Consider the following 23863-nt stretch of genomic DNA (forward strand, 5'->3'; position numbering starts at 1 on the left):
TCAGACAGAAAGCAGGAGGGATTTCATTTCTGTAACACGTTTCACAGCAGAGTGAGCGCATTTTTATGACTCTTTGAAAACGTTTGACTTTGCTGTTTTTTCTGCAGTAGCTCTGAGAGTTTGCGCTGATGTTTTTCCCGTCAGTAGAGTCGCCCGTCAGGTCAATAATGACTTTGTGTTGAGTGTCGAAGTTGTCATCTGTACTGACAGAGGGGTTTCTTTGGTTTTCTGACTCAGGATCTTTCGGGGGGAAATGGAGTCCTTGATGTGTCTCTTGGCCTCTGTCAGGGCGGCCTCACCTTTTCCTCTAAATTGTGGTTCAGTGCGAAAACGCACAAGTGTGGAGTTTGGCAGGAACACGGCGCGATGTCTCCAAATTACGCGCGACACAGACGTGAAGCTGATGAGCGAAGCTGCGGTTCCACTACTGAGGAAAAGAGATACGGGACCGAGCTGGGACCGGACTGGAAGACGCACAGCACCTCAAAAGGCACCAGGAGCAGCCCCTCGCCTCTCTCCGCACATCCCATCTACCAAACCACAGAGTAAAGCAGCTGATCTCTTCGATATTCAGTCTCTGTTTGAAGAGGATGTCATCGCTGAACTGTGCTCCAGGCTGGAAGCTTTTCCCCGCAGTGACAGGGCAGAGGAACTGGCCTCTTTACTTGGAGCATGTGTTGAGTTTGGCCTGGAAGCCCACAGCCCTCCAGCCCTCACACTGATGAATGAGTGCCTGGAGCTGCTCTCCAACAGGGACATCAGGGTGGCACAACTCTGCCGCCTGGGTGAGGTGGTGTGCGCCCTGGAAGGCCGCCGGTCACGCGTGCTGACAGAGGTGTTGGACTGTGTGCGCGCTGCTGTGGAGGAGGATGTCGTCTCTCCCAGTGAGGCTGTCATGGTCTACTCCCTGCTGACGCGGTTTCGTGAGCCTGCCAGCCAGCAGCAGACCCGAATCCTGTCTGCTTTGCACACAGACACACGAAGGCTGGTCCACCGGCTGAAAGCCGGTCAAGTCAGTGATATTCTGCAGTCCTTGTTGAAGTTACAGCAGACACAGGTAGACACAGCAGCAGCATCGTCCTTGATTGTCTTTGATTCGTGATGACAAACCAGCTGTCACTTAAACATCCACAAATTTTAATCTCTGTCATTTAGGAACCACAATAATAATAATAATATTTAATGCTTTTACACGAAGTGATGTGGGAACATATGATACTTGTTTCACAGGCTGTTTCCCTGGTGCTGAGGCCGAGTCACTAGTGATGGGATTTCCGGCTCTTTTTAGAGATCCGGCTCTTTCGGCTCGGCTCACTAAAAAGAGCCGGCTCTTTCGGCTCCGAACCGGCTCTTCAGGTTGTTTTGTTGCTTTAATTATTTAATCATTAACAATAATATAAAATTATGCAGAAAAGGAATTACTAATGTAAAAAAAGTGGTTTTATTTATATATGTTTATATATGGCCCCTAGAGACAAAGCACGTACAAACTCTAAAGCATATACAAACTCCAAAAAGCACGTACAAACTCCAAAACACATTTCTAGCGTTTACTGAACTTCCAAAACAGAGCTACCCAGATCACTTAAATTACACAATTGAAAGCATATGTGTATTGTTTGTGTATTTATAGACAAGCACTCGTATTTATTCAAATAATTTTTAAAAAAAAAGTTCATTTACCTGTTACTACCACACACCAAATCCGGTTGTTGATACTTCCTGGCTTGTGTAGCCACTAGGTAACAAAAGCTCAACACTGCGCCCTAGAAACCTGGAGCACTTCTGTTGTCTTTTGTACGTGATTCTGAGTTTATACGTGCTTCTGAGTTTTTACGTGTTTTGGAGTTTGTACGTGCTTCTGGGTTTTTACGTGTTTTGGAGTTTGTACGTGCTTCTGAGTTTTTACGTGTTTTGGAGTTTGTACGTGCTTCTGAGTTTTTACGTGTTTTGGAGTTTGTATGTGCTTTGTCTCTAAGGTCCACCATAAATATACTTTATTTATTCACTCTACATGTAATAAATAAATCATATAATACAAAAAACAACTATTTACATTTTAAACTTTTAACTATTTAAATTTTCAGCTTTTTCCTTTTAAACAAATTTAACGTGAAACAACACAAAACACTGCAAACCACAACACAATTAAATATAAATTAAAATATTAAAACAAATAGAAGATGCACATTCTCTGTCATATGGGCCTGCATGATTTCTGAATCCTTTATCATCTGCAACTGAAAATAGCGGATGATTACTATACCTTTCTAATGTGACGTTGTTGTCCCTGCTCTCTTTCTCTGTTCCTGTGCTACTGCGAGTGTAACTAACGCCCCTCCCCCCTCTGCCCAGCGCAAAGTACGGGCCGCGCATGCGGAGTTTAGCGGAAAAAAGGGCGAGAGAGAGGGTGAGAGAAAGAAGAAAAAAAAAAAACCTCACGGCTCCCAATAAGGAGCCGGCTCGCGTCGTTCACTTCAAAGAGCCGGCTCTAAGAGCCATTTCGTTCGCGAACGACCCATCACTACGAGTCACAGGGCATCGCGGGTCTTTAAAGCTTTTCGTGATGATGAAATCATGAAGGTACTCACTGCTTTAATGACCCTGGAACAGCATGATGGAGAGCTCGTGGCTGCTATGGAGAAACACTTGCCAGGTGTTTTTTATAGTTTCATTATAGACTTAAATCAGTGCGTCTGTGACTGTTCTGATCAGATTTCACTATTTGTGTATTAAAAAATAAAAAATAAGTTTTCATTCTGTCTCAGGGAGGCTGGAGAAGTGCGATCCAGAGCTGATCGGTGCCATCATGGAGTATTGTGTGCAGATGAGGTGCCGTTCTGAGCCACTCTTTGAGGCTGTGGCTGAAAACTTTGTACGCCACGCTGAGAACCACACCACCCTTCAGATAGCCAAACAAATTGTTGCGATGGGGAGACTCAACTACCTGCCACAGGTGAAGGTTTTCTCATATTCTCAGAGTTTATAAACAGATCATATGTTTTGCATATTTATTACAAATCTGCTGTAATGTGTCACTGTTCTGTTCCTCATCAGTGCTCCAGCCAGATGTTTAAAAAGCTGGAGAGCATCTTGTCAGAGAGGTTTTCAGTTCCAGCCTCGCTCGCTGGTTGACGTGATGCACGCCTGCATCCACCTGGAACGCTTCCCTCTCAACTACATGACCAAAGTATTCAGCCCACACTTTCTACAGAAGCTGCGAGGTACGTGCCGGGCTTTTATTTCAGACTGTGAAAAGCAGGAGGAGAGGAAAAAATCTTTTTGGGTGTTCCCATATTTCCTGTCTGAGAGGGATTCAGATGAATGATGTCTGTTATTTGCTGCTTAAACACTCTGGCTGAGAAACACTCTTCTGTTTCTTTAATCTAACATGTTCACGTGTTGCTGTCACTTTATTTTAGTGCAGAAGTATCTGTTAGGTGTCAGCTGGGTGGTGCGATGGTTACACCGTCAGCTCACAGCAGAGTTTGTATGTTCTCACCGTGTCTGTGGAGTTTCTGCTCTCCGGCTTCCTCCCACAGTCTGAACTACCTGATGCCTGTTAGGTTCATTCTCAATTGGCTGTAGGTGTAAATGGTTAATGCTCGCTGGGATAGGCTCCAGCCCAGCTTTGAATCAGACAAGTAGAAGAAAATGGATGGATCTTAGTTTCTCTGCTAGCTGCCAAAAAGCATTAGCAAATAGAAACAACTTCTTTACAGTACAAGACTATATTACACATATAACTGCATGGATTATGTATTTACCCACAAGGCTACGCAGTGTCTCTGATATAAGCTCTCCGTGTCCTGCAGCACAGGGGGAGCCACTGGACAAAAACACACTGGTGCAGCTGACACAGCTCCACCTCTCCACCATGTTAGAGTGCACATACTACTGGGTGAGAATCTGTAAACAGGGTGATCATTTTTCATAATGTAAACATGAGTCCTGACTGTCAGAGGTGAATTATAACCACAACGCTCTCATTTAACTCGAAAACAAAAAGAACGTGTTGGCTCCTCGACAACAGGAGCGATTCGTCTTTACTGCTCTCCTCGGCAGGGTCCCAGACTGCCCTTCTTTCTTCGCGTGAAGAGGTTTTCCTCAGCAGGCCAGGCCTTTGAGACACCAGTGGAACGTCTTTTATACAAACAGGTCAAAGGTCCTCTAGCACAGCTGCTGGGGGGCGCATTTTACTCCACCAGAATGATTCATGGTGGATACACTATAGGTAAGCTACAACAGGACACATCATCACAGTACCTGGAGTTCAGGTATTTGACTTTCATGCTTATTACACGCTCACTGGACATTTTGTTAGGTACAGTCTGGGTTGGCCCCCCTCGTGCCTTCAAAGACTCAACAAGGTGCTGGAAATATGTCTGTGAAGGTTCTCAGTCATCATCGTAGTCAAAGGAGCTTGCAAAGAAAAGCGTCTGGACTTCTTTAAGTTACTTGAAGACGTTTCACTTTCATCCGAGAAGCTTCTTCAGTTCTAAGGTCAAATGGTGGAGAGTCCCAGATATAAACCTGGTGGGAGTTTCCCCCCACAGAGGGACAAAAGGACCCCCTGATGGTCCTCTAATCGCCTGAACCAAGGTGTGGAACTGGGTGTGGGTCCCAATCAGCCAGAGTTTCAGGTGAGCTCATTGTGAAACCTGGCCCCACCTTATCATGTGATGTCCTGAGGTCAGATGGCCCAGGATGTGAGTGGGCCTTAAGGCGTCTGGGGAGGGAACTCAAAACTGGATTATAGATGGCAGAGAGTTGGTGTCGTAAACCACCGCCTCTGTTCAACCACCGCCTCAGCTTCTCGGATGAGAGGTGAAACGTCTTCAAGTAACTTAAAGAAGTCCAGACGCTTTTCTTTGCAAGCTCCTTTGACCAAGGTGCTGGAAAGTTTCCTCAGAGATTTTGGTCGACATGTGAGCACCACACAGCTGCTGAACATTTGTCAGCTGCACGTCCTTGATGCAAATCTCCCAATTGGTCACATCACAAAGGCTCTCTGTTAGACTGTGGAGGCCTTTTTAGTAAAGTGAACTCATCATCGTGTCTGAGATGATTTGAGCTTTGTATCCTGTCTCCTGCTGGAAGCAGCCATAAGGAGATAGTACACTGTGGTCATAAATGGATGGACAAGGTCAGCAACAATGCTCGGCTAAGCTGTGGCATTTAAACGACGTTCAGTTGGTACTTAAACACACCCCACACCACTACACCGCCACCAGCAGGCTGAACAGTTGATAAAAGGCAGGACGGATCTATGCTTTCATGTTCTATACTCAAATTTCTGGAGGTTGTAGCAGAAACTCAACAAACTCAGCCCTGTGTTTCTCACAGGAGAGGCACTCAGTCTGGTCTCCTTGTGCTGAAGCCCATCAGCTTCCAGGTTTACAGAGATGCTCACCTTGGTTGGAATGAGTGGTTATTTGAGTTAGTTATGCCTTCCTGTAAACCAGGAGCAGTCGTGTTATTCTCGTCTGATATCAATAAAACATATTTATGCAGAGACCTGCTCCTCCCTCCTCTATTTCAAACCTCCCTCTGTAAACACTAGAGATGGCCGTGTGGGAAAATGTATAATATAAAATACTCCGAGCAGCACAACACCCCCAAAGTTCCTTGGCTCACCTTTCTTTCTCAATCTGATGCTCAGTTTGAACTTCAGCAGTTGTCTGTAAGCCTGAAAGCACTGAGGTGCTACCATGTGATTGGCTGATTAGATATGTGAGATAAGAGCTGTACCTAACAAAGTAGCCCGTGGGTGTGTTACCTGTGTGCTGGGATAGATCGTGTTGTGACGAGAAGTTCGTTTTTTCCATTTCTTCCTTTTTGTTAGGATGTGGAGATTTGCCTGGATGAGAGTGGATTTGTTCTGCCTCCGTCTCAGTGGGATCACACTTACGAGGGGTAAGAACTGATGTGACTCTCAGCGATTCAACAAATTTCCATTAAATTGTAAGAAAATGTGCCTCCAACCTGTGAGGCTGAAACATGCTTTAGATTTTGAATCAGCTGAAAATGTGAAGCCCTGTTTTATTTAAAACGACAATTAAGTGAGTAATTAAGCTTTTCTTCATGTGTTGTGCGCGTGTAGAGTTGTGTTGTGTTTGGATGATCCAAACCGTTTCTGCACCAACACACGACACCTGCTGGGGAAGGAAGTCGCAAAGAGACGACACCTGCAGAGGATGGGCGTGGAGCTGGTGGAGGTAAGTGTGAAAAACCCAGAAGATACTCGTGAAACTTATTTTGTTTAGTAGTTAGAAGTTTCTTCTTTGTAAACTGAGAGGACCTAACAGATGGAGCAGTTTGTATAAGTGGGTTTGTTTTCAGTGGACTCTACACTTACAGAAATGAACTCTCAACTTAAATCAATGCTATTGTTGCTCATTGAAATGAACTGTTAAATTCTCTTTTTGACATGTTAACATCATATCTTTAAAGTTTTATATTTATTATGTTGGTCAAAAATATCAAAGCTGATCTGTATTTATTTTCTTCCTCGTCTCGTCGCTCTAACAGATCCCTTAGTTTGAGTTTGAGAAACTGCAAACTGAAGAGGAACAGATCCAGTATCTTCACGACAAGATCTTTCCTGCTGTATCCAAGTTTAACAATCAAGCAGCGAACCAGTTAAACCAAAAATCCACAGTGAGACAAACCAGCTTATAATGTGCTCGCGGTACCAACGATACCAAGAGGCCAGTTCAAAAACCTGAGGATCGTGAACACAACAGCTGAATTTGCTGGCAGTCTAAGTGTTTGCAAGGATGGACAGACTGACGGGGAGTAATCTGTAATCTGTTGCTCTCATACATCCCGACACGTTGTCAGAATGTTGGATTAGAGGATTTATTCAAAAAATGTTTCTTTACTGTTCTCATATAACAAACTTTTACCTTAACTTAAATTATGCACATCCTTTCCATTAAAAGATTTTCTCAAACATTGTTAGAACCTATAAGTAATATTTGAGATGCTGTGGAGCGTCTGCTGCCAGCTGGGGTAGGCTAATAATTCCCTTTATTGCCAGCTTTTCTTGGTAATATGTATATTTAAAGCTATTTTCTATTCTGCTATTAATTTATTGTTGAAAATTATATTTGCTATTTATGTGAACAATAGTAAGAGAAATATTTAATGTAAATATTAAATGGCACTCGGTACGGCTCTAACCTTCGTCCTTAGCTTCTGTGTGTTATTTTGACTTTTTATAGGGAAGAACAAGAATGCCTCACAGACTGAAGATGATCAAGATTTCAGAATAAAATTCACACGAGATGTAAATAATACACAACTGTTGACGACACATGTAGTTGTTCAGCATCTTATTCGTGTCAGAGATGAGTTTTCTCCTCCCCGGTCGGGGGTTTGGGCGTCCTCCTCCTAACGGAGCAAACAATGCGTCAAATAATTAGAGTCTATTTCTGACTCGTGCAACAAACTAAAGAAAGAGGAAACGCTGCGAAGGCTAATGTGAGTGTGTCTGTACTCACCTGGTACTAACAGGTGGAAGGATATTAGAGCGGGGGCACGCCGTGAGGACGAGCTCTCCTCTGACAGCTTCCATCATCAGGTTCTGGAGGGTGTTCATCAAAACAAGTTCACTCATGAAAGCAGACACATGTTCGCGTGTGTGGGGCGTGTTTCCTGAGCGCCCTGCACTCTCCTCGCTGCCCACTGCCCTGCTCAGAACCCGAGTCTGCGGCCCGGCGGGGGGAGAAGAGCTGGGACACAAACACTGACAGGAGGAGGATGGAAACGATGATCTGTCAGGAGAGGACGATCCCGCGGGCCGGTAGGAGTCGGGCTTGGAGGCCGAAGAAATCAGACGCTGGATGAAGGCAGAGTCATCGAGTATGTCGCTGAAATACGAAAACCATACATGATTGATTTTCAGTGTTGTCATCTTAAATATCACCGATCTATAAATTAGAATAAATGCATAAGACAGGCTGTCTACTCTACACGTGCGGTACCGTAGCAGACAGCGGAGTATGTGGAAGAGGATCTCTTTGTCGGGGCTGTGTGCTGGAGCAGGAAGCCCAGTAGAGACGGTGGGTTCAGGATGATGCATCTGAACTGACTGAAGCCTTCAAATAACAGCAGGAGAAATGACACGTCATCACTTCAGCATCTACAGTTAAGCTCAGGGATGAAGGACTGAACATATTCTGTATCTGATTTACCTATAATGCTTATTAAAGTAATCAGGACAGTTCTTTAGGTACTCTGTAAGGTCATGGGAGTGTGCTGTGACCCTGAGATACAGCAGAGCAGGTCTGGGGGGGTCGGGGCGCCTCCATACTTTTGCTATCTGTCGCTGTTCCCGCAGCTCGGCTGTTCTTAGCTTAGTGCCTGCACTGGCTGCTTCACACACACCACTGGCACAGATGGGAGGAAGGGTCTAGAGTGGAAAGAGAACATGAAGTCAGAATAAAAGCTTCATGTTCTTTTATAGTCTCGTAATTATTTTAATAATAAAATCACAGAGACAACCTTATATTTCCTGAGTGGAGGACCTTTTCTTACAGGAACTGCTGGGAGTGTCTGTGACGAGACAGTGAAATACTTTTGATTTCTACATGATTTTAAAAAATGTAATAATTTGTCTTTGAAGTCAGACCTCATCGATCAGAACTCTTTGGCTCTCTGTGATGTTTTTGTCTGTGATTATAAATTCGTTTTTTTGTCTTTTTCTTTCTTCTTCCCAGCGCTGCAAAGCATCGTTATACCGAGTACGTTCAGCTTCCAGAGTCACCTAGAGAAGAGAGGAAAAGGACGGAAATGATACAAATAATAACAAAAAACTTGATTTATAACACAAGACAGAAGATTGACAAGGATAAAATGTTTTTAAAACATTTCTTTTAGGTAAAACTGAGCTGCATAAAACAAGACTGGATGTCTGAAGTGAGATGTTTAATCCTGCTGAGGTGGTTTCAAAAAGGACCCTGAGGTTTTTACCATATTAACTTTACAGACAGGAGCTCTGTTGTTGTGCTTATTTTAGCTGCAGTAAGTTCTATTCCTTCCAGCATCAAAGCAGGCAAAGCTTTGAGTTTACGAATGTCAGTGGGGTTAAAAGAAAATAGAGCTGCATGTCATCTGCATAACGTGCCTGCAGAGGTAACATGTACAAAGGAAAGAGGAGAGGTCCAAGCACAGAACCCTGAGAAGATGCATCTGACCCTGCGTGGGTAAGGTGGCCTGTGACTTTCCTAGGGCAACAGTAAGCATTGCTGCAAACAACGATAATGCACCACACCACACTGCAGTTTCTGCACAGAAATGGTTTGTGGAACATGACAAAGGCCTCGTTGTACTGACTCAGTGGTGTGAACTGGGTCAGTACAATGACCCAGTTCATTGGGTCATTGTACTGACCCAATGAACTGGGTAGCGTTCATTGGGTCATTGTAAACTGTAACAAAACAGTTTAGGTTTTGTTACAGGTGTTATGCCACCTGTAACAAAACCTAAACTGTGTAACTGTGTTACCTGACAGACGACATCCAGCTGATGAACTGTGGGGTAATCAGTAGAAGTGAAGGTGAGGACACAAAGGGCACACTCCCCCGGACAAAGACGACCTCGGTCTGGGTGGATCTGCACAACCTGACACAGCACATCAAAGCTCATCAACGTGAGAAAGAGAATAAAATAATGGCTTGTACAACAATGAATACTAGCCATGTTTGTGTGATCAGTGACAGTCAAACAGAGCCACACAAAGAGGGCGGATCTATGTTTTTCCTCAAGATCTCACCAAACTGTGGCTACCTTTGCACCTTCCTCTTCCTGCTGGTTGGTGTGTTGGGGCAGGTCCCATTCATAGTGGGCAGTGTCTGCGCAAGACACGTTGGTGAGGAAGAAGATTCTTGAAGACTGCGAGCACACAGGGATGTCACCTAGGAAGATGCTGTCCTCAGACGGGAACAATACCTGCACAAAGCAAACGTGTTAGAATTCAATAAAAATAATATTTGAATGATACACAAAAAAGATTAAAATGAACGTAGTCTCACCTGTCCCGGGAAGGGCACCCTCGTAACACTGGGTACAAAAGCTTCACAATCACTGCTGTTACAGTGGTTTGAGGAGTCTTGTGTAAGGCTGCTAAGCCCACGTCCCTCAAACCTCATGACCGCTGAGTCACTACCGCCGATGTGGATAGGAACATCTAGCTGGGGGTACAGAAACGACAGAGTGTGTTTATCGTTCTTGATCTGTTATCATTCTAATTCCTCTTGATTTCTAAATGATTATTACCTAAATGATAACAATGCCAGCTGGTGAAGTACAAAACACAATTCAAACCCAGTTCCAAAAAAGGCAAAATGTAAATAAAAACAGAATCTCATAAACTCTAAATAAATAAATACATACATGTATATATGAAACCAATTCATTCTGTTTTTATTTACATTTTTAAACAGCATCCCAACTTCTCTGGAATCGGGTTGTGTAAATATCCTGACGACAGGGTAAGATGTGCAGAGTATGATGTCATTCGTACGTGATACGTCTTAGCCTCTAACGGTGAGAAGATCCATTCCAGCTTTGCAGTTTTCCCTGGAGGAATTTCTCCTTGTGGATTGAGGCAGCGCAGCACTGGATGGTCAAAGTTGTCATCTTGAAGCTGTGACAACACAGCTGTGTCCACTTCATAGCACACTGGCACTGCCCCACCATTGTGTAATTCATACACCTGCGTGGTAAACAAACGATCACAAATCTTTTCGTTCCAAGCGTTGGGCTGTAAACATCCTCTCACTGCACACACTTGCAGAGACACACCTGCTTTGGAGGACTGCAGTCTCCAATAGTTACGGAGGTGAAGAAGTGTTGGTGGGAGTCAAAGTGGAGATATGGCTGATCCCTCTCCACCGTCACCCCCTGAAAGTTCAGCTGCACACAGAATACATGAAATGGACACAAAGTCAATGAAAACAATCGAATGCAGCAAATGTGCTGATGTTAAAAGAAAGTACATCATCCCTTAAAATGTGAACTGTCACATGAATAAGTTAAAAATGTGTCTTACAGAATGCCGAGTGCTTGCTCGTAGGGGGTTGTTTGATTGTTGGGTTTTCTCCGTATAACTGTGGGGTCTTTATTTTTCAAAATAAAGTGCCATGAAGCGACTGCTGTTGCAATTTGGTGCTATATAAATAAAACTGGATTCTCTGACTTCATAAATATCTGTTTGTCATGCCCCTCATTCACTAATGTGACATAGCATCACAAAAAAAGGTCAAAAATGTAAAAGGAGCACAAAGCTAGTTTACCTTTGACATTAGCAAAACTGTCAGGTGACTTATTTTTACTGCGCTGTCAGACCTGCGTACATATAAAGCTTTTAAAAGCCTCACCAAGATTTCTCTGCCATATGAGAGCTTGAACACAACAGGAAAGTGATCCGTCCCAACAAAGACGTGACTGTGAACGACAACGTTTTGAATATTTTGGTATCAGTTTATTCGTTCATTGGTTAATAAATTAATTCACTTCAGATTTTAGTCAGTGTGTATATGATTATGGGACATGTACGGTCATGATCTCTGACCTGTAGCTGAAGTGTACTGCCCTCTTCTGGCCTGGGTGCAAAGTTCCAGCGCGAGGTGAAACACTGAACAATTGGTTGTCCTGAACCTGTGAATCACATGAAACATTACTTTTTTTTCTCTGTCTTATCATAATATTGATATTTTTTTCTTGCAAAATGGAATAAACAAAAGATACAAAAAAGTATGACCTTCATTTGGGACAGCTCTGTGTTACTGAACTCTCCCGTCACTGCCCAGTACTCCAACTCTATCTGTTGATCCTCCGGAAACAAGAAGGCCCTAATATCAAAGAAGAAGACAACTATCAGTAGATGGTAGAATTTACCTTCAAACCATCACATACGCTCTACTTTCAACAACAAAAATGAAAAATGACAGGGTGTATAGAGCAGACTGGTCTGTAATAATAGTATACTTTATTGCAGGGGTCCTCAATCCCAGTCCACGAGGGCCGGTGTCCCTGCAGGTTTTAGATCTCACCCTGGGTCAACACACCTGAATCACATGATTAGTTAATTACCAGGCCTCTGGAGAACTTCAGGACATGTTGAGATGGTAATTTATCCATTTAAATCAGCTGTGTTGGATCAAGGACACATCTAAAACCTGCAGGGACACCGGCCCTCGTGGACTGGGATTGGGGACCCCTGCTTTATGGCATGATATTTACATACCAGTGTACAGGAATACACCCAGGGTTGTGAAACATCAACATAAAATCTGAAGGATCTGAATCAACAGGAGCCGAACCAAAGTTGAAATCCAGCATGTTTTTGGTGAAGATGGAAGGACTTGTGTGCAGGCTAGAGACAGATGGAGACAACAGGGTGGTGCGCACACCACACCCAGACACTGCAGGTTTAAAATGACTGTTTATCGTTCAGGAATTACAAACTGTTCTACAACAAATACAAAATAATTCAAATACAAAAAATTACCATAAATACCAAAAAACTTTAATTATTCCAGGGTTACGTTTCTGTTTTGTTTAGCTTCTCTGCTTGCTTCAGACGCTGACCTGTGCCTGGTGGGAGTCTGAAAGGTCAGTTCTTCAGAGGACGGGTTGGACAGCAGCTGGTCGTTGAGACAGTCCAGTGAGAAGAGTTCCCATATGTGTGTCTTGCTGAGTCTACCCACACAGCCACAGCCCCATGCATCCATCGCCTGCAGGGTGGGAAACACACCCCTAGCTCGCACTTCACAAACCGCTTGGGGAGATGACATCACACATCCTGGAGAGAGACAGACAAGGAGAGCAGGATAAAACAGGCAGTGTTGCTTAATAATGACTTGGAGTTAAATTGCAGTAAACATTTAAGCGTATGGAGTGTGTATGTGTTCTACCACTGGTATTCAGAGTTGTATATGTGATGGTCCAGAGGTACTCGGCTTGCCTGTTCGGTCTGATCGTGGATCGGACCACCATGGTGGAGTGAGAGGCAACAGTTCCCCTCTCCAAGTCCAGCTGTAGGGCTAAAAGGACACACATTCAGTCTCACTAGTACAATCAAAAAGTACAGAGTGCAGATGAACGTATACGTGTATCACAAAATGAGATACCACTTGGCTGAGCTGCAGAGTGATGTTCATCATCCAGAAGTATCTGCTGCACAGAGAGGCTGAAGGAGACGGGACAGGGGCTCTTGTTTACTACAGGAATCTCAACAGTTCGACAGCTTCCAACCAAAGTCTCTCCCACATCAAGGATGGATTTCTCTGCCTGGGAAGGAAGGCAGTCATACGGTTATGACTGACTCACAAAAAACAAAAACAAGCATGTGTACATATTAAAATCACTCAAACACATGAATAGTTCCACCTCTATCCAGCCCCTGGATCCCACTCCCTGCACTACAAGGGTGAGGTGTGACTTGATGGATCCATGTGACTGGACAGGCCAGTAGGTTAGAGTAGGTTCTAGTGTGTATGCGTTCTCTGCCAGCGGACTGAAGGTCCACGTCTGCATCTGTAGTAAAAATAAACAAATTAAACAGCTTTTTTTAAGTAAGTTCCACAGTTATTGTCTACATAAATGTGCAGTGTGCACTCCTCTCTCAGTCTCTCACAGAGCACTCATTGGGATGCAGTTCCCCAGCATCTGGTTTGACAGAGATAAGCTCCTGGTCTGGCTCTGGAATGCTCCACTGGAATCTATCAAGGAAAGGAAATCAGAGAAAGCCAGCTGTAGACAAGATTAATGATCCTGAGGTAAGTCCAGACTACAAACAATACACTGAAAAATGTCGGAAAACACGACCAGAATAAGAGTGCAGAAACAAATCAGCCAGCCGACCTCACTGGCAACAGGCTCAGGTTCCTGATGTGATGGGTGCGCTGGGCCCGCGAGCCCACTGCTGTTGGCTGGAAATATAAAGTGCTGCCTCCTTCCAGAGACACACACAGCTTTTCCACCACACTGACAACTGTCAGTTCCTGAAGAAGAAAGAGACGTTAACAGACAGTAAAATAAAAATAACGTAAAAACGTGAGTGACTGTTGACTGACGGGTGTTGTGCAGGGCCGCACCTTTGTGAGTTTAGATGCATTGAGCTGCAGGTGTAATTTAAACCCCTGGTCAGAACTATCCTCTGCTGACACTGCTCTGAGGGACAGGATCTGGTGATTTCCTGGCTGGATCAAACCACAGCTTGGAACTACAAACACCGATTCTGCCAGGGCAGGGTTTGAGCTGCACTCCAAACAGAAAGTGAGCGGCCAGTCTCCAACATTGTGAAGCAGGACTGTCCGATAGGAAATGACACTGAGGGCTGGAAACACCTAGTAGAACAAAATCATTCAGCAAGCTCCAGATGTTGTTTCTAAGAAGGAATATTTGATTTATTATCTTAAAGATTTTCCTCATGAGCTGGGATTTGAAGAAAGTGCATCTTTTTTGTTCTTACCACGTGAGGAGGATTTACGGAGCAGCGTGGAGTGAAGTGTTCTTTGCCTGGCTGAAAGGAGTGGCCAATGACTCTGATGGTCACACACCAAGGCGGACACACACCTGTGTCTGGACTGTGCTGCAGAGTCCAAAGACGCATGATTGACAGCATAGAAAGCATGTGACTGTTTACGACCAGGTTATACTAAGTCAAAAAAGCACCGCTGCCTGTTGTAATGCACAGTTTACTGCAGTGTATAAAATAATAATACCTTATCGTATGCAAAGCACTCAAGTTGTGCTCCGTGCAGAGTATTGAGCTGCTTGGGCGCGTACGTCACTCTGAACAAGGTGGACTTAAGTGGAGCCAAGTCACAGGATGATGGAGAGATGGAGAATGGAGACTCTTGGGCGGCAGTCCACACGAGACTTGAAGGAAAATACATGAAATATAAGCATCAGCGGTCGGATATTAAAGGTAGATTTCAGACAGAAAAACAAAAACATCAAAAGAAGCCACGCTGCAGGACACGAAGACGTACCTGAGTTTCCTCCTGGTGTGGTTTGTGATAGAGACCGACTGCGTAAAAGCAGATGAAGGAGATGAAGAGGATGTATGCTTGTGATTAAACAGCAGTTCAGTCGGGGCCACAGATACTCGTAGCAATGACAATGAAGATTTCAAACAGAGAGGATCCGTGTGCCCCAAGCAGGCCCGGTGAAAGTCTTCCATGGCGGTGGCTGACATGAACTGCTGTAAATGACACAGACAACGAGTCAGAGAGGCAAGTCTAAGCCTTCGCTGATATTTAAATACAGAAATGTGAAAATGGAAGCATACCCCCTCCACAGGGGAGTGCAGCCCTTTCTGGTCAGGCTCTATTTTATGACCTCCCCGCAGGGCTGCCGGGGCATGTGGTGAATTCTGTCTGCAGTCCTGCTGAAGCGTGTGCACAACCAAGTGTTCAGGTTTTAGTATGGCAGGTTTCTGGTGCCCTGAGTGGCAGGTACCAATCAGGTCAAGAAACACCGGCTCCTAAAAGAGACATTATGTAAGAACATAGGTAGAAATGCTTGTCTCCGTGCTGTGTTTAACACGTCTTACCCCGTCCAGTACGAGACATGCCACTCTCCTGTAGTGTGCATTAGGCTGTGTGGGCCTGTAGGCTGCCTTCACTCTGGTGTGGCTATGTGGGAGAACAGCGCCACTTGCTGGTAGGATACTAAACACACTGTTCCCACTACAGTCAATATCCCATTGGTAGAAAGCCTCAGCAGTGGAAGTATTAACGAGCTCCACCGTCCGAACAACTGATCCTCCTGCTTCAACACATTCAAAATCCACCACAGAGGAAGACAAGGCAACTTTGGGACCTGCAAAAGGAGATTATCTGGGATATAAATTATCTTCCTTTTATTATTTGAAAATACAAATTTCTTGGGAGTGTACATGTGCTTTACTAAAGCTACAGAGAAACTTGAGTTTTCCTTCATGTCTGGGCCTCTTACCAATACAACGCCCAGAGAGTTTGAGCAGACTTTCACTGAGCGTGCCTTTACAGTTTAGAGACAAGTACTCCACTGAAACAGTATCCACCACAGCAGGGGAGTAAGTGACTGAAACCCGCTGTGATCCACCAGGAGCCACCTTACCACGGGTGACATCACAGCTGAACTCTGATCCAAACGAGGGCACCCCACCAGGCAGCCGTGACAGAGAAAAAGACGCCGTTACCTGCAGGAAAGGATGCAAAGATGTGTGGGAGAAGGCTTCGAGCGTGAACTTTTGCACTTACGTGTCTATGTGCACCACCCACCGGAGACGGGTTAAAAATGTCAAAGTGTTTCTGCAAACTCTTGCCAACAGCAACAGGACCAAAGCCCACCAGTGGGCCACCATTATCTTCTCCCCCTTTGATGCTGGGATTTTTCACCAGTAGATGTGGATATTTAGCTTAAAAAAGCAAGATAAAAAGTCGCAGGTAAAACAGATGCTTGAACGACCGATGTGTCAGCTTTTGACTATTTGAAGTAGATCTAAAAATACCTAGAGTGGAATTTTACAGGGAAAACAGTATTCAAGCTAACTTTGTATTCCTCCTTTTGTATTTTACTTTCATCGTGTGATGTTGCAAACGTTATCTTTATGGGAGTGGGCCAAGCCCATCATTTTATATTTTGGTCATGATGTACAAGTAAACGAGATAGTGAGGAGGCTGACAGTTATGACAGTTTCTCACGCTAAGCCTTACCCACTGACAGTGTGGGTCAGATCTTTGGTTTGCTAGTTACAGTACCTAGTCCCTGTAGGAGGACAGTGCAGCTGCTCTCGAGCTTGCCCTCCTCTCCAAACCTGCAGAGAGCCTGCTGCTGGTACACCAGTGCCTCCTGTGGCCGGAAGACCACTGTGGTGTGACACTCCTGACCGGGTTTCAGCAGGCCCTGCTCTGGACGGAGCTGAAATGGTGCAGGACACTCCCACTGGAAGTAAGTATGGAGTTTACTACAGGATTAAATAAAAAAGAGGCGATTAAAGTAAAATAAAAGCAAGCGTTCTATTTTCTATTTCCTCCCAACATAGAAAACACATATACAGGTTAAATGAAATACACACAGAGACATAACGGTGTACCTGGCATTTTTTAATGGGAAATCAGTGTGTGTGGAGTGTTCGACAGCACAGAGCGGGAGCATCACAGACTCAGGAACCTCCAGGGTGTGACAGGGAACGACGGCACGGAGGCATACATGAAAGCTGCCTTCTTTCCCTTGAAATTCAATGCTGTCCTCATACTCACACTGTCTCAGACACACAGCGGTACACAAGCAGAAGACATCAAAGCACAAAGTGAGCTGCTGTATTTAAATAGATTATCATCTACTCAGGATTTTATTGAAACAGTTAAATTACCTTTATATTTATCTGCTCTCTATACATCAGTTTGTATCATGTAAGGTTACTGACTACAGAGATACTGCTGCATAAGCATGAAAGCATGTCTACCTTACATTTGAAAGCACTAGTACATTTCATATTTCAAAATCAGTGAAGATCAAGTAGTATTCTGTCTGATTTTGACAGGTGTTACCCTTTGAAGAGGTCTAAAGGTGACTTGTATGGAGAAGGAAGTCCCGGGGCTGATGACAGCTATGTGAGGAGCCAAGGTGGAGAAAATCTTGGACACAGGAGGCCTGTGAAGGGAAGAGAGGGACGTGTTATCTGCAGGAATAAAACAAAGCTTAGCTTTGCACAGAGCAGATTAAACACCTTATGTGTAGCTTCTTTAGCTTGTTGTGGACGTTCTTTAACACTAATGTCTTGGTAAATTCTCTGCCCAGGTCCCAGTCCTCCCAGGCCAGCTCTGGTCTCGTTTCCACTCCAAAGAAGCAGTTTCTTTGGCTTGGTGCTCGTCGCTGACACTTCCCAACCCTCTGGCTGTGGGGAACCCCTGGATCCTGGCAGGTTTGGTGTTACAGGAGATGTGAGTTTTGGAAAAATACAAAAAACAAAACATTTATTCCAAATTCAAAACAATATTTAGCATTTATAGTGGACCTGAAACAGTCATACAGCAATGTCTCTTTGAGAAAAGGCAACTATATCTTCAAAATGATACATTTTTGTACAAACTTGACATTGACCAATAGGAATGGATGAAGTCATTCAGTGAACATTTTTTGCACACAGTATATTTCAATTAAAGATTTGACTTGATAAGAACAAATTATGATTAAATGTGAATAAACTTTATGGATTAAATACAAATATAAAGATCCAGATAGATGGTGTTGATACAGAAAAAGACATTATAGATGTCATATTCATCCTTCAGTGTCAACAAGCAGCACTAAACAAAGCAGAGCAGGCCTTAGATTCCACATCACTCCATGTTCATCTTTTTAAGCTATTGTTCAAAGGTCTGGGACAATAACTACACAAATACATTACACTCACTTTTTATTCTTCAAAAACAAAAAGCAGTTTGGATCTTTCACATTGCAGGCAATGAGGATCATTTCACTATTCGTACAGCTTGAAATACTGAAATTTACAGATCAGTGAAATTCAGCACAAATTCCCAGAGAAAAACAAAATTACCAGCAACTATTCATATTTTTGTTTGTTTGGTTTTTGAGAAAGGGAGGTCATAATTTAAGGGCTTTTGCAACTTTTGCAACAAACATAAATTTAGTCAAAAAGAACTATAAAGATATGATCTTCTTCAGATAGGAGAGGAAGATGTTGAATTTTAGTCAGTGTTTCTGTTTTCAGTTGCTACTTGCTTTGCTGTGTGGAGCACAATTATGGAGTTGTGAAAACAAGATAATACTGGAATAATTTGTATCTTATGTAGCGTACATATTTTGTGTAGTTAGAAATGTGTTCACTGCTGTTATTGAGGTTTAAATCAATAGGGAAGCTGGATAAATAAACACTGATAACTTTGTGATATTGTAGTGTTTTTACTGGATTATTTTTTGTATACTGTTTACATTATTGACATAAAGTAAACAAAACTAAACAAACACGGTTTTCTAAATGTGGGCACAGCACAGGGTTATTCTCACAGATCTCAAACAGGAAAAAAACAATGATGCCAAACTTTACTTTGATATCGTTGCCGGTGACGGAGGCCTCCCGTGGAGCGGCAGACGCCAGCGGGTCAGGACCCCGAGTCTCCGCTAACATGGCTGTAAAGGAAGAAGACGCTTAGAAACACAGAAGGAAACACGGGGAATGGTAACGTAGCTCTTTCCCGTTTAGACACATTTTACGGTCAGTAACACGAACTGGTTGGTGGCTAAAAAACAACCTCACCTTACCGACACGCGGAGCAAACTCTTCAACTACTTTTTATTTGCCTCAAAAATGAAGACGAAGAAGAAAGAACACACCGCGAACACCAGGAACAGACATGGGTCAGCGTTGTTGCGTTGTCGTTTCCATAGCAACAAGCCTCCAGAAGAAATTACGGCGACTGATAAGGGTCATTTGCAAACTGCTACGTGAGGACGTAACCAGAGCCCTGCGGTAGTGACGCTGTGACGTAGTTTTACGGTATGTAAATACGCGGATGCAGAGATATGTTAGAGAGAGGTTATAGCATCCTTTAAATGGTTCAGCCACACTATGTCTACTTTATTAAATTATAGAGCTTTAATTATAATTCAAAGTTTCTCATTTTTTTCAACAAACTTGAAAACACATGAATTTAAGGTAATTTCGAAAATTTTATTAACAAGCAAACAAAAACTCTGACACTGCATTGCAAAAAAAGGAAATATATTAAATTCTATAACTGTTAAATTATATATTTTTTTACAGAGTACAAGGGGAATGAGAAGGCAAACTTGAAACGCAAGGCATGCAGATATTTCATTGAGTCCATGGCTTTAACTAAATACAAGCATTTCCAAGAAACTAAGACAAAGGGAAAGCATTCAATATCATAAAACAAACAAAATTCCTAAAAAACAATACAGTAGCAACACGACAGTGTGTTTGTTATGTGTTTATAATGCCCTGAAACGTCAGCTGAGTTCACGTAAATCACGTATTGTAATGGACCAGGAAACCTGGATAATATTACCATCCACACTGACACCATTAGCTTTATTTTATGTCTGTCTCATTGTCTGCTACCTTCTATGAAAGTGCCATTATCACTCGTTCGTGTAGTTTAATTGCATGCGCGTACAAAGATAAATGTGTTTATTGCAGGTGGCAGGACAGGGAAGTGGGCTTTAAGTCATAAAGATAAATTCAAAAAGTCTGAATTATTTGTTGATTTTGAAGTCATAACTCATGGATGGATAGCTCGCTATTAAAGCATTAAATGTTCAGGTACATAACAATTGAACAGTTCTGATTTCATGTAATATTAATAACAGACGGAGATGTTTGGAGGTGGTTTAGCACTATGATCCAGGCTGTTAAAAAACAAACTAACCAAGCAAACCTTTTAACAAAACGTTGTTTTCATTCCACCGTCTTCGTGCACAGGATTGCAATGGCATTACTATTTTAATAATAATGAGCATAAGAAGACTTATAATAAAAACATGGACGAGTTTATGATGGGAAAGCCCCAGTTTTTGTTCCTGGGCCTCCCTCCTCAGTCTCCTCCTCTGAGTAAGAGTTGTAGTTTCCCATTTCTCCTCCTGAATGCCTCGTGAACCCAACAGAGCCAAAGGAACTTTCTCTCAGCTCTTTTATCTGCTCTTTCTCATCCTCGTGTTCCCCTGCTATCTCCTCCTCATCCTCTAGGCTCAAGGTGCGAGAGCCACCGTGACGTTTGATACTCTTCAAATCCATCCCGCTTCTTTCTCTGTCCGCGAGGCTGCTTGGAGTTACTTGTTCCCTAGTTTTGCGACTTCTCTTCCACTTCATCCGCCTGTTCTGGAACCAGATCTTAACCTGGAAATGGCAGGAATCATCACAGTTTGGACTATTTAGTAATGTAGCTGGCTGAACTGAGAATAAATGAAGTTGGTATATGAAATGCTGTTAATGTTACACACAAAAAATAGCCAATGTTGGCTTATATGGTCATTCACTAACTTTGTCAGCATAGTCTAACCTGAGTCTCTGTTAGCATGAGCGAGGTGGCCACTTCAAACCGTTTAGGCCTGGATAGGTACTTGTTGAGCTTGAACTGGTTTTCCAGTTCCAGCAGCTGCTGACTGGTGAAAGCTGTTCTGGGCCTCCGACACTTCCCCAACAAACCTGTCTGAGATGGTGCTGAGGAGAAACCAGAAACGGGCCCAGTCACATTATTTATGACATATCAATGATATTAATTTGTCTCTGCAAGTGGAAATATTTCACTTGTTATGACTGGTAGGCCTGTAAGGAAGCAAATCATATGGCGGCCTACACAAAGGTAATCTATAAATGGGATTAAGGAGGAAAGGAAATATTACAAAATCCCAAATCCTGGTTTCTCATTGCTGTCTGGAAGCCACGGCCGACCTGTGTTTCTGTCAGTTAACAGTTATTGCTTTGATGGAGGGTCATGATAACAGGATTGCTGCAGAGGAGTAATAAACTATCACAGGGGTCCATTACCTTAATGAAAACACTATAAGTGTGATCAGTTGACTGACTGGTAGGTCTGTATCAGGTGTTACCTTTACCATAAACAGTGCATGTTATTTGTATGACATGAATCGTCCTCAAACTTCAGCTTCTCAATGTCAAAGCACTTTTAATACGAACACACAGGTAATAGTGATCTTTACAATAAACGACCTCAGAGAAAAACACATGCAGCTGTGCACCAAACAATCAATAACTAAAGAAAAAATGTAGAATCAATTTACTCCGACATGAAGTGCTTTGTTGTTCTACATAAATGAACACACCGGCCAAATACGTGATCAACAAAGAAACACTGCAACTATTAAATTATTATTTAAATGTTAATACCAAGCAGAAGAATGTTAGAACAAGTTTTATTAAATATTCAAAAACTTTGATCCAAAAATTAAGATGTTGAAAAATTCTAACCATGTACGAAAATAACAATGATAAAGTTTATAGGCGAAAAAAATGCACATCTGTGGAAACAAACACGCAAACTCACCGTTATACTCTCTGAGTCTGGGCATCATCATCCCGGCTCTGATCCAAGGCTCCAGTGGGAGCGTCCCGGTGACCCCCTTCAGCTGCTCCGGATACGGATGGACCAGCTGCGTGAAGCCGGGGTACATGAAGGCGGTGTGCTGGCCTCCGAGGGCCGCCACGGGATACACAGAGCTCGGGTGCATTCCGATGAGACCCACCTGATGCAGGCCAGGGAATCCCGACTGGGACAGGTTGAAGAGATGAGACTTGGAGAGGACTTCAGACTGCGCCGGAGACGAGTTTGAGGAGTTTGGATGAGGGGAGGAGGGCGTCTCTGAGCCGCCGGTCGACAGCGGGCTGTCTCCGGGGCTCCTGCTGTGATACAGCGCGGGGGACGCACTGTCCGTGTCCGTCCTCTGGTCCACGTCGTGCGCCAGCAGCGCATCAATTCGAAAGTTTTTGGATTTCTCCATGTTGGCTGTCATTCTGACTCAAGACTAGTCCTCTGAACAGTTGATGTTATTTCGTGTGAAGCGTTTTTGTTGTTTTTAAAACCCGAACCTAAACTTCAATAATGAAATAAACTCTTCTGATGAACTTTCGATTTTTCTCTAAGGTCTTGATACACGGGTTAAGCTTGTCATTCCCACTCACGGAAGAAATGCCTTTTTTTCTGACCCACTGCACGAACTCTGCGTGTAAAAAACACTTCACCGCTCCGACAGTGAGCGCAAAAATTACTCGAACCCAAGCGCACGAGAAAGTCTGCTTTGTTGTGATTGGCCAGAGCTCTGCAGAAGCACAGGGGCAGGATACTCACAAACTCTTCTGGTGTTAACTGATCTCGTCCTTCTTATGCATACAACTAGGTCACAGACATGGCTTCCTGTTAGAACCATTTACGCTTCAATAAATCTCAAAGAAAGCAGAAAAGATTAACCTGTGTAGGAGAACTTTGTAAAAAAGGAAAGAAAGATTAATAATGTGAACTTCTTCTTCCTTAAATGTCTGCGTCCTCTATCTTTAACCCTGTTTCAGGTGAAGTCGAGGTGTAGTTTTCTCACACAACCTCTTACACACTCATTATATTACACATCCAACATGTGTGAGGTGCAAACACTCTTGACGGCTATACTGCCTTAATTGCTGTAATCTTACTTAGAGTTATGACAAAAATTAATCATTTTACAGCTAACTCTTGATTAAACTTTATAGCCTGCTAAGGTTGACAGAAACCCAACTGTTCTTATCAGCAGCCGCTTCCATGATTATCGTCATCACCACACTACAGAGCACATAAAAGGGCAGTAAACTGAGAGAAAGCAAACTTTTCCTTGTTTCCCCCCTGTAGATTAGAACCACACCGGCAAAGTAGACACAGGTGACAAAAACACGTAGTAGTTGGCATTTATTCTTCAATTATACACACTGTGCATGCAACCAAGATTTGGAAAGGGAAGACAGAGATGTGCAGACAAGCAGCTGTATCTGTTCTTCTTCGTCTATTGCATGCAGTAGTATATTTTATATATTAATATGCACAAAAGAGGACAGCGTGTAAGTAGTTATAGTCTTCCAGGAGATCTTCCCTTCAACCTAAAATGGTTCCTACGTGTCCCAGGCAAACAGACAGACAATATCTTAATTAGAGGCTGAAACTGAGCAATTAAGCGTCACTTAAAGGGTTCAGCCTTCATCTATATAGACTATTTTCCACAGTCACCAGGTGTGATTTCCTGCTGGACTTTACAGGATTGATAAGAGACAGTCATTGACCTGGGAAAACAAACTGCTCTCATGTCAAAGACAAATACACCAACACCTGCTGAACTG

The 23863-nt window shown here is 43.3% G+C and overlaps 2 protein-coding genes and 1 pseudogene across 5 annotated transcripts; 1 reads left to right on the forward strand and 2 right to left on the reverse strand.

Moving 5' to 3' along the window:
* On the forward strand, positions 1 to 9468 carry LOC146501142 (FAST kinase domain-containing protein 3, mitochondrial-like; annotated as a pseudogene). The gene is made up of 10 exons (XR_014869922.1): positions 1 to 1057; positions 1231 to 1262; positions 2538 to 2656; positions 2769 to 2956; positions 3058 to 3224; positions 3816 to 3901; positions 4066 to 4233; positions 5846 to 5916; positions 6104 to 6218; positions 6532 to 9468. The product of XR_014869922.1 is annotated as an FAST kinase domain-containing protein 3, mitochondrial-like (transcript).
* Positions 7321 to 19464, reverse strand: cfap65 (cilia and flagella associated protein 65). Of its 3 annotated transcripts, none has more exons than XM_085136165.1 (35): positions 19360 to 19464; positions 19073 to 19155; positions 17732 to 17919; positions 17553 to 17655; positions 17096 to 17262; positions 16761 to 16966; positions 16281 to 16417; positions 15973 to 16198; positions 15569 to 15837; positions 15305 to 15499; positions 15006 to 15217; positions 14736 to 14892; positions 14483 to 14602; positions 14106 to 14357; positions 13873 to 14012; positions 13646 to 13730; positions 13399 to 13545; positions 13140 to 13299; positions 12924 to 13052; positions 12598 to 12811; positions 12254 to 12382; positions 11768 to 11858; positions 11579 to 11664; positions 11385 to 11451; positions 10810 to 10920; positions 10529 to 10720; positions 10038 to 10196; positions 9793 to 9954; positions 9511 to 9627; positions 8636 to 8770; positions 8509 to 8559; positions 8199 to 8416; positions 7989 to 8102; positions 7506 to 7874; positions 7321 to 7395 (listed from the first exon to the last, which is right to left on the reverse strand). In XM_085136165.1, the coding sequence occupies exons 1-35, from the start codon at positions 19379 to 19381 to the stop codon at positions 7347 to 7349; spliced, it is 5262 nt and encodes a 1753-aa protein (XP_084992291.1). In that variant the 5' UTR covers positions 19382 to 19464; the 3' UTR covers positions 7321 to 7346. The 3 variants fall into 3 exon arrangements, with proteins under 3 accessions (XP_084992291.1, XP_084992292.1, XP_084992293.1); XM_085136166.1 differs by having other exon boundaries at positions 19283 to 19414; XM_085136167.1 differs by lacking the exon at positions 19360 to 19464 and adding an exon at positions 19288 to 19320.
* A 186-nt stretch (positions 19465 to 19650) lies between these two features.
* On the reverse strand, positions 19651 to 23863 carry LOC146501144 (motor neuron and pancreas homeobox 1-like). The gene is made up of 3 exons (XM_085136168.1): positions 22050 to 23863; positions 21045 to 21205; positions 19651 to 20881 (listed from the first exon to the last, which is right to left on the reverse strand). Exons 1-3 carry the CDS (start codon positions 22513 to 22515, stop codon positions 20537 to 20539), a joined length of 972 nt encoding a protein of 323 aa, XP_084992294.1. The 5' UTR covers positions 22516 to 23863; the 3' UTR covers positions 19651 to 20536.

Source organism: Neolamprologus multifasciatus, chromosome 16, assembly GCF_963576455.1.
Source record: "Neolamprologus multifasciatus chromosome 16, fNeoMul1.2, whole genome shotgun sequence".
NCBI classification, from domain to species: domain Eukaryota; kingdom Metazoa; phylum Chordata; class Actinopteri; order Cichliformes; family Cichlidae; genus Neolamprologus; species Neolamprologus multifasciatus.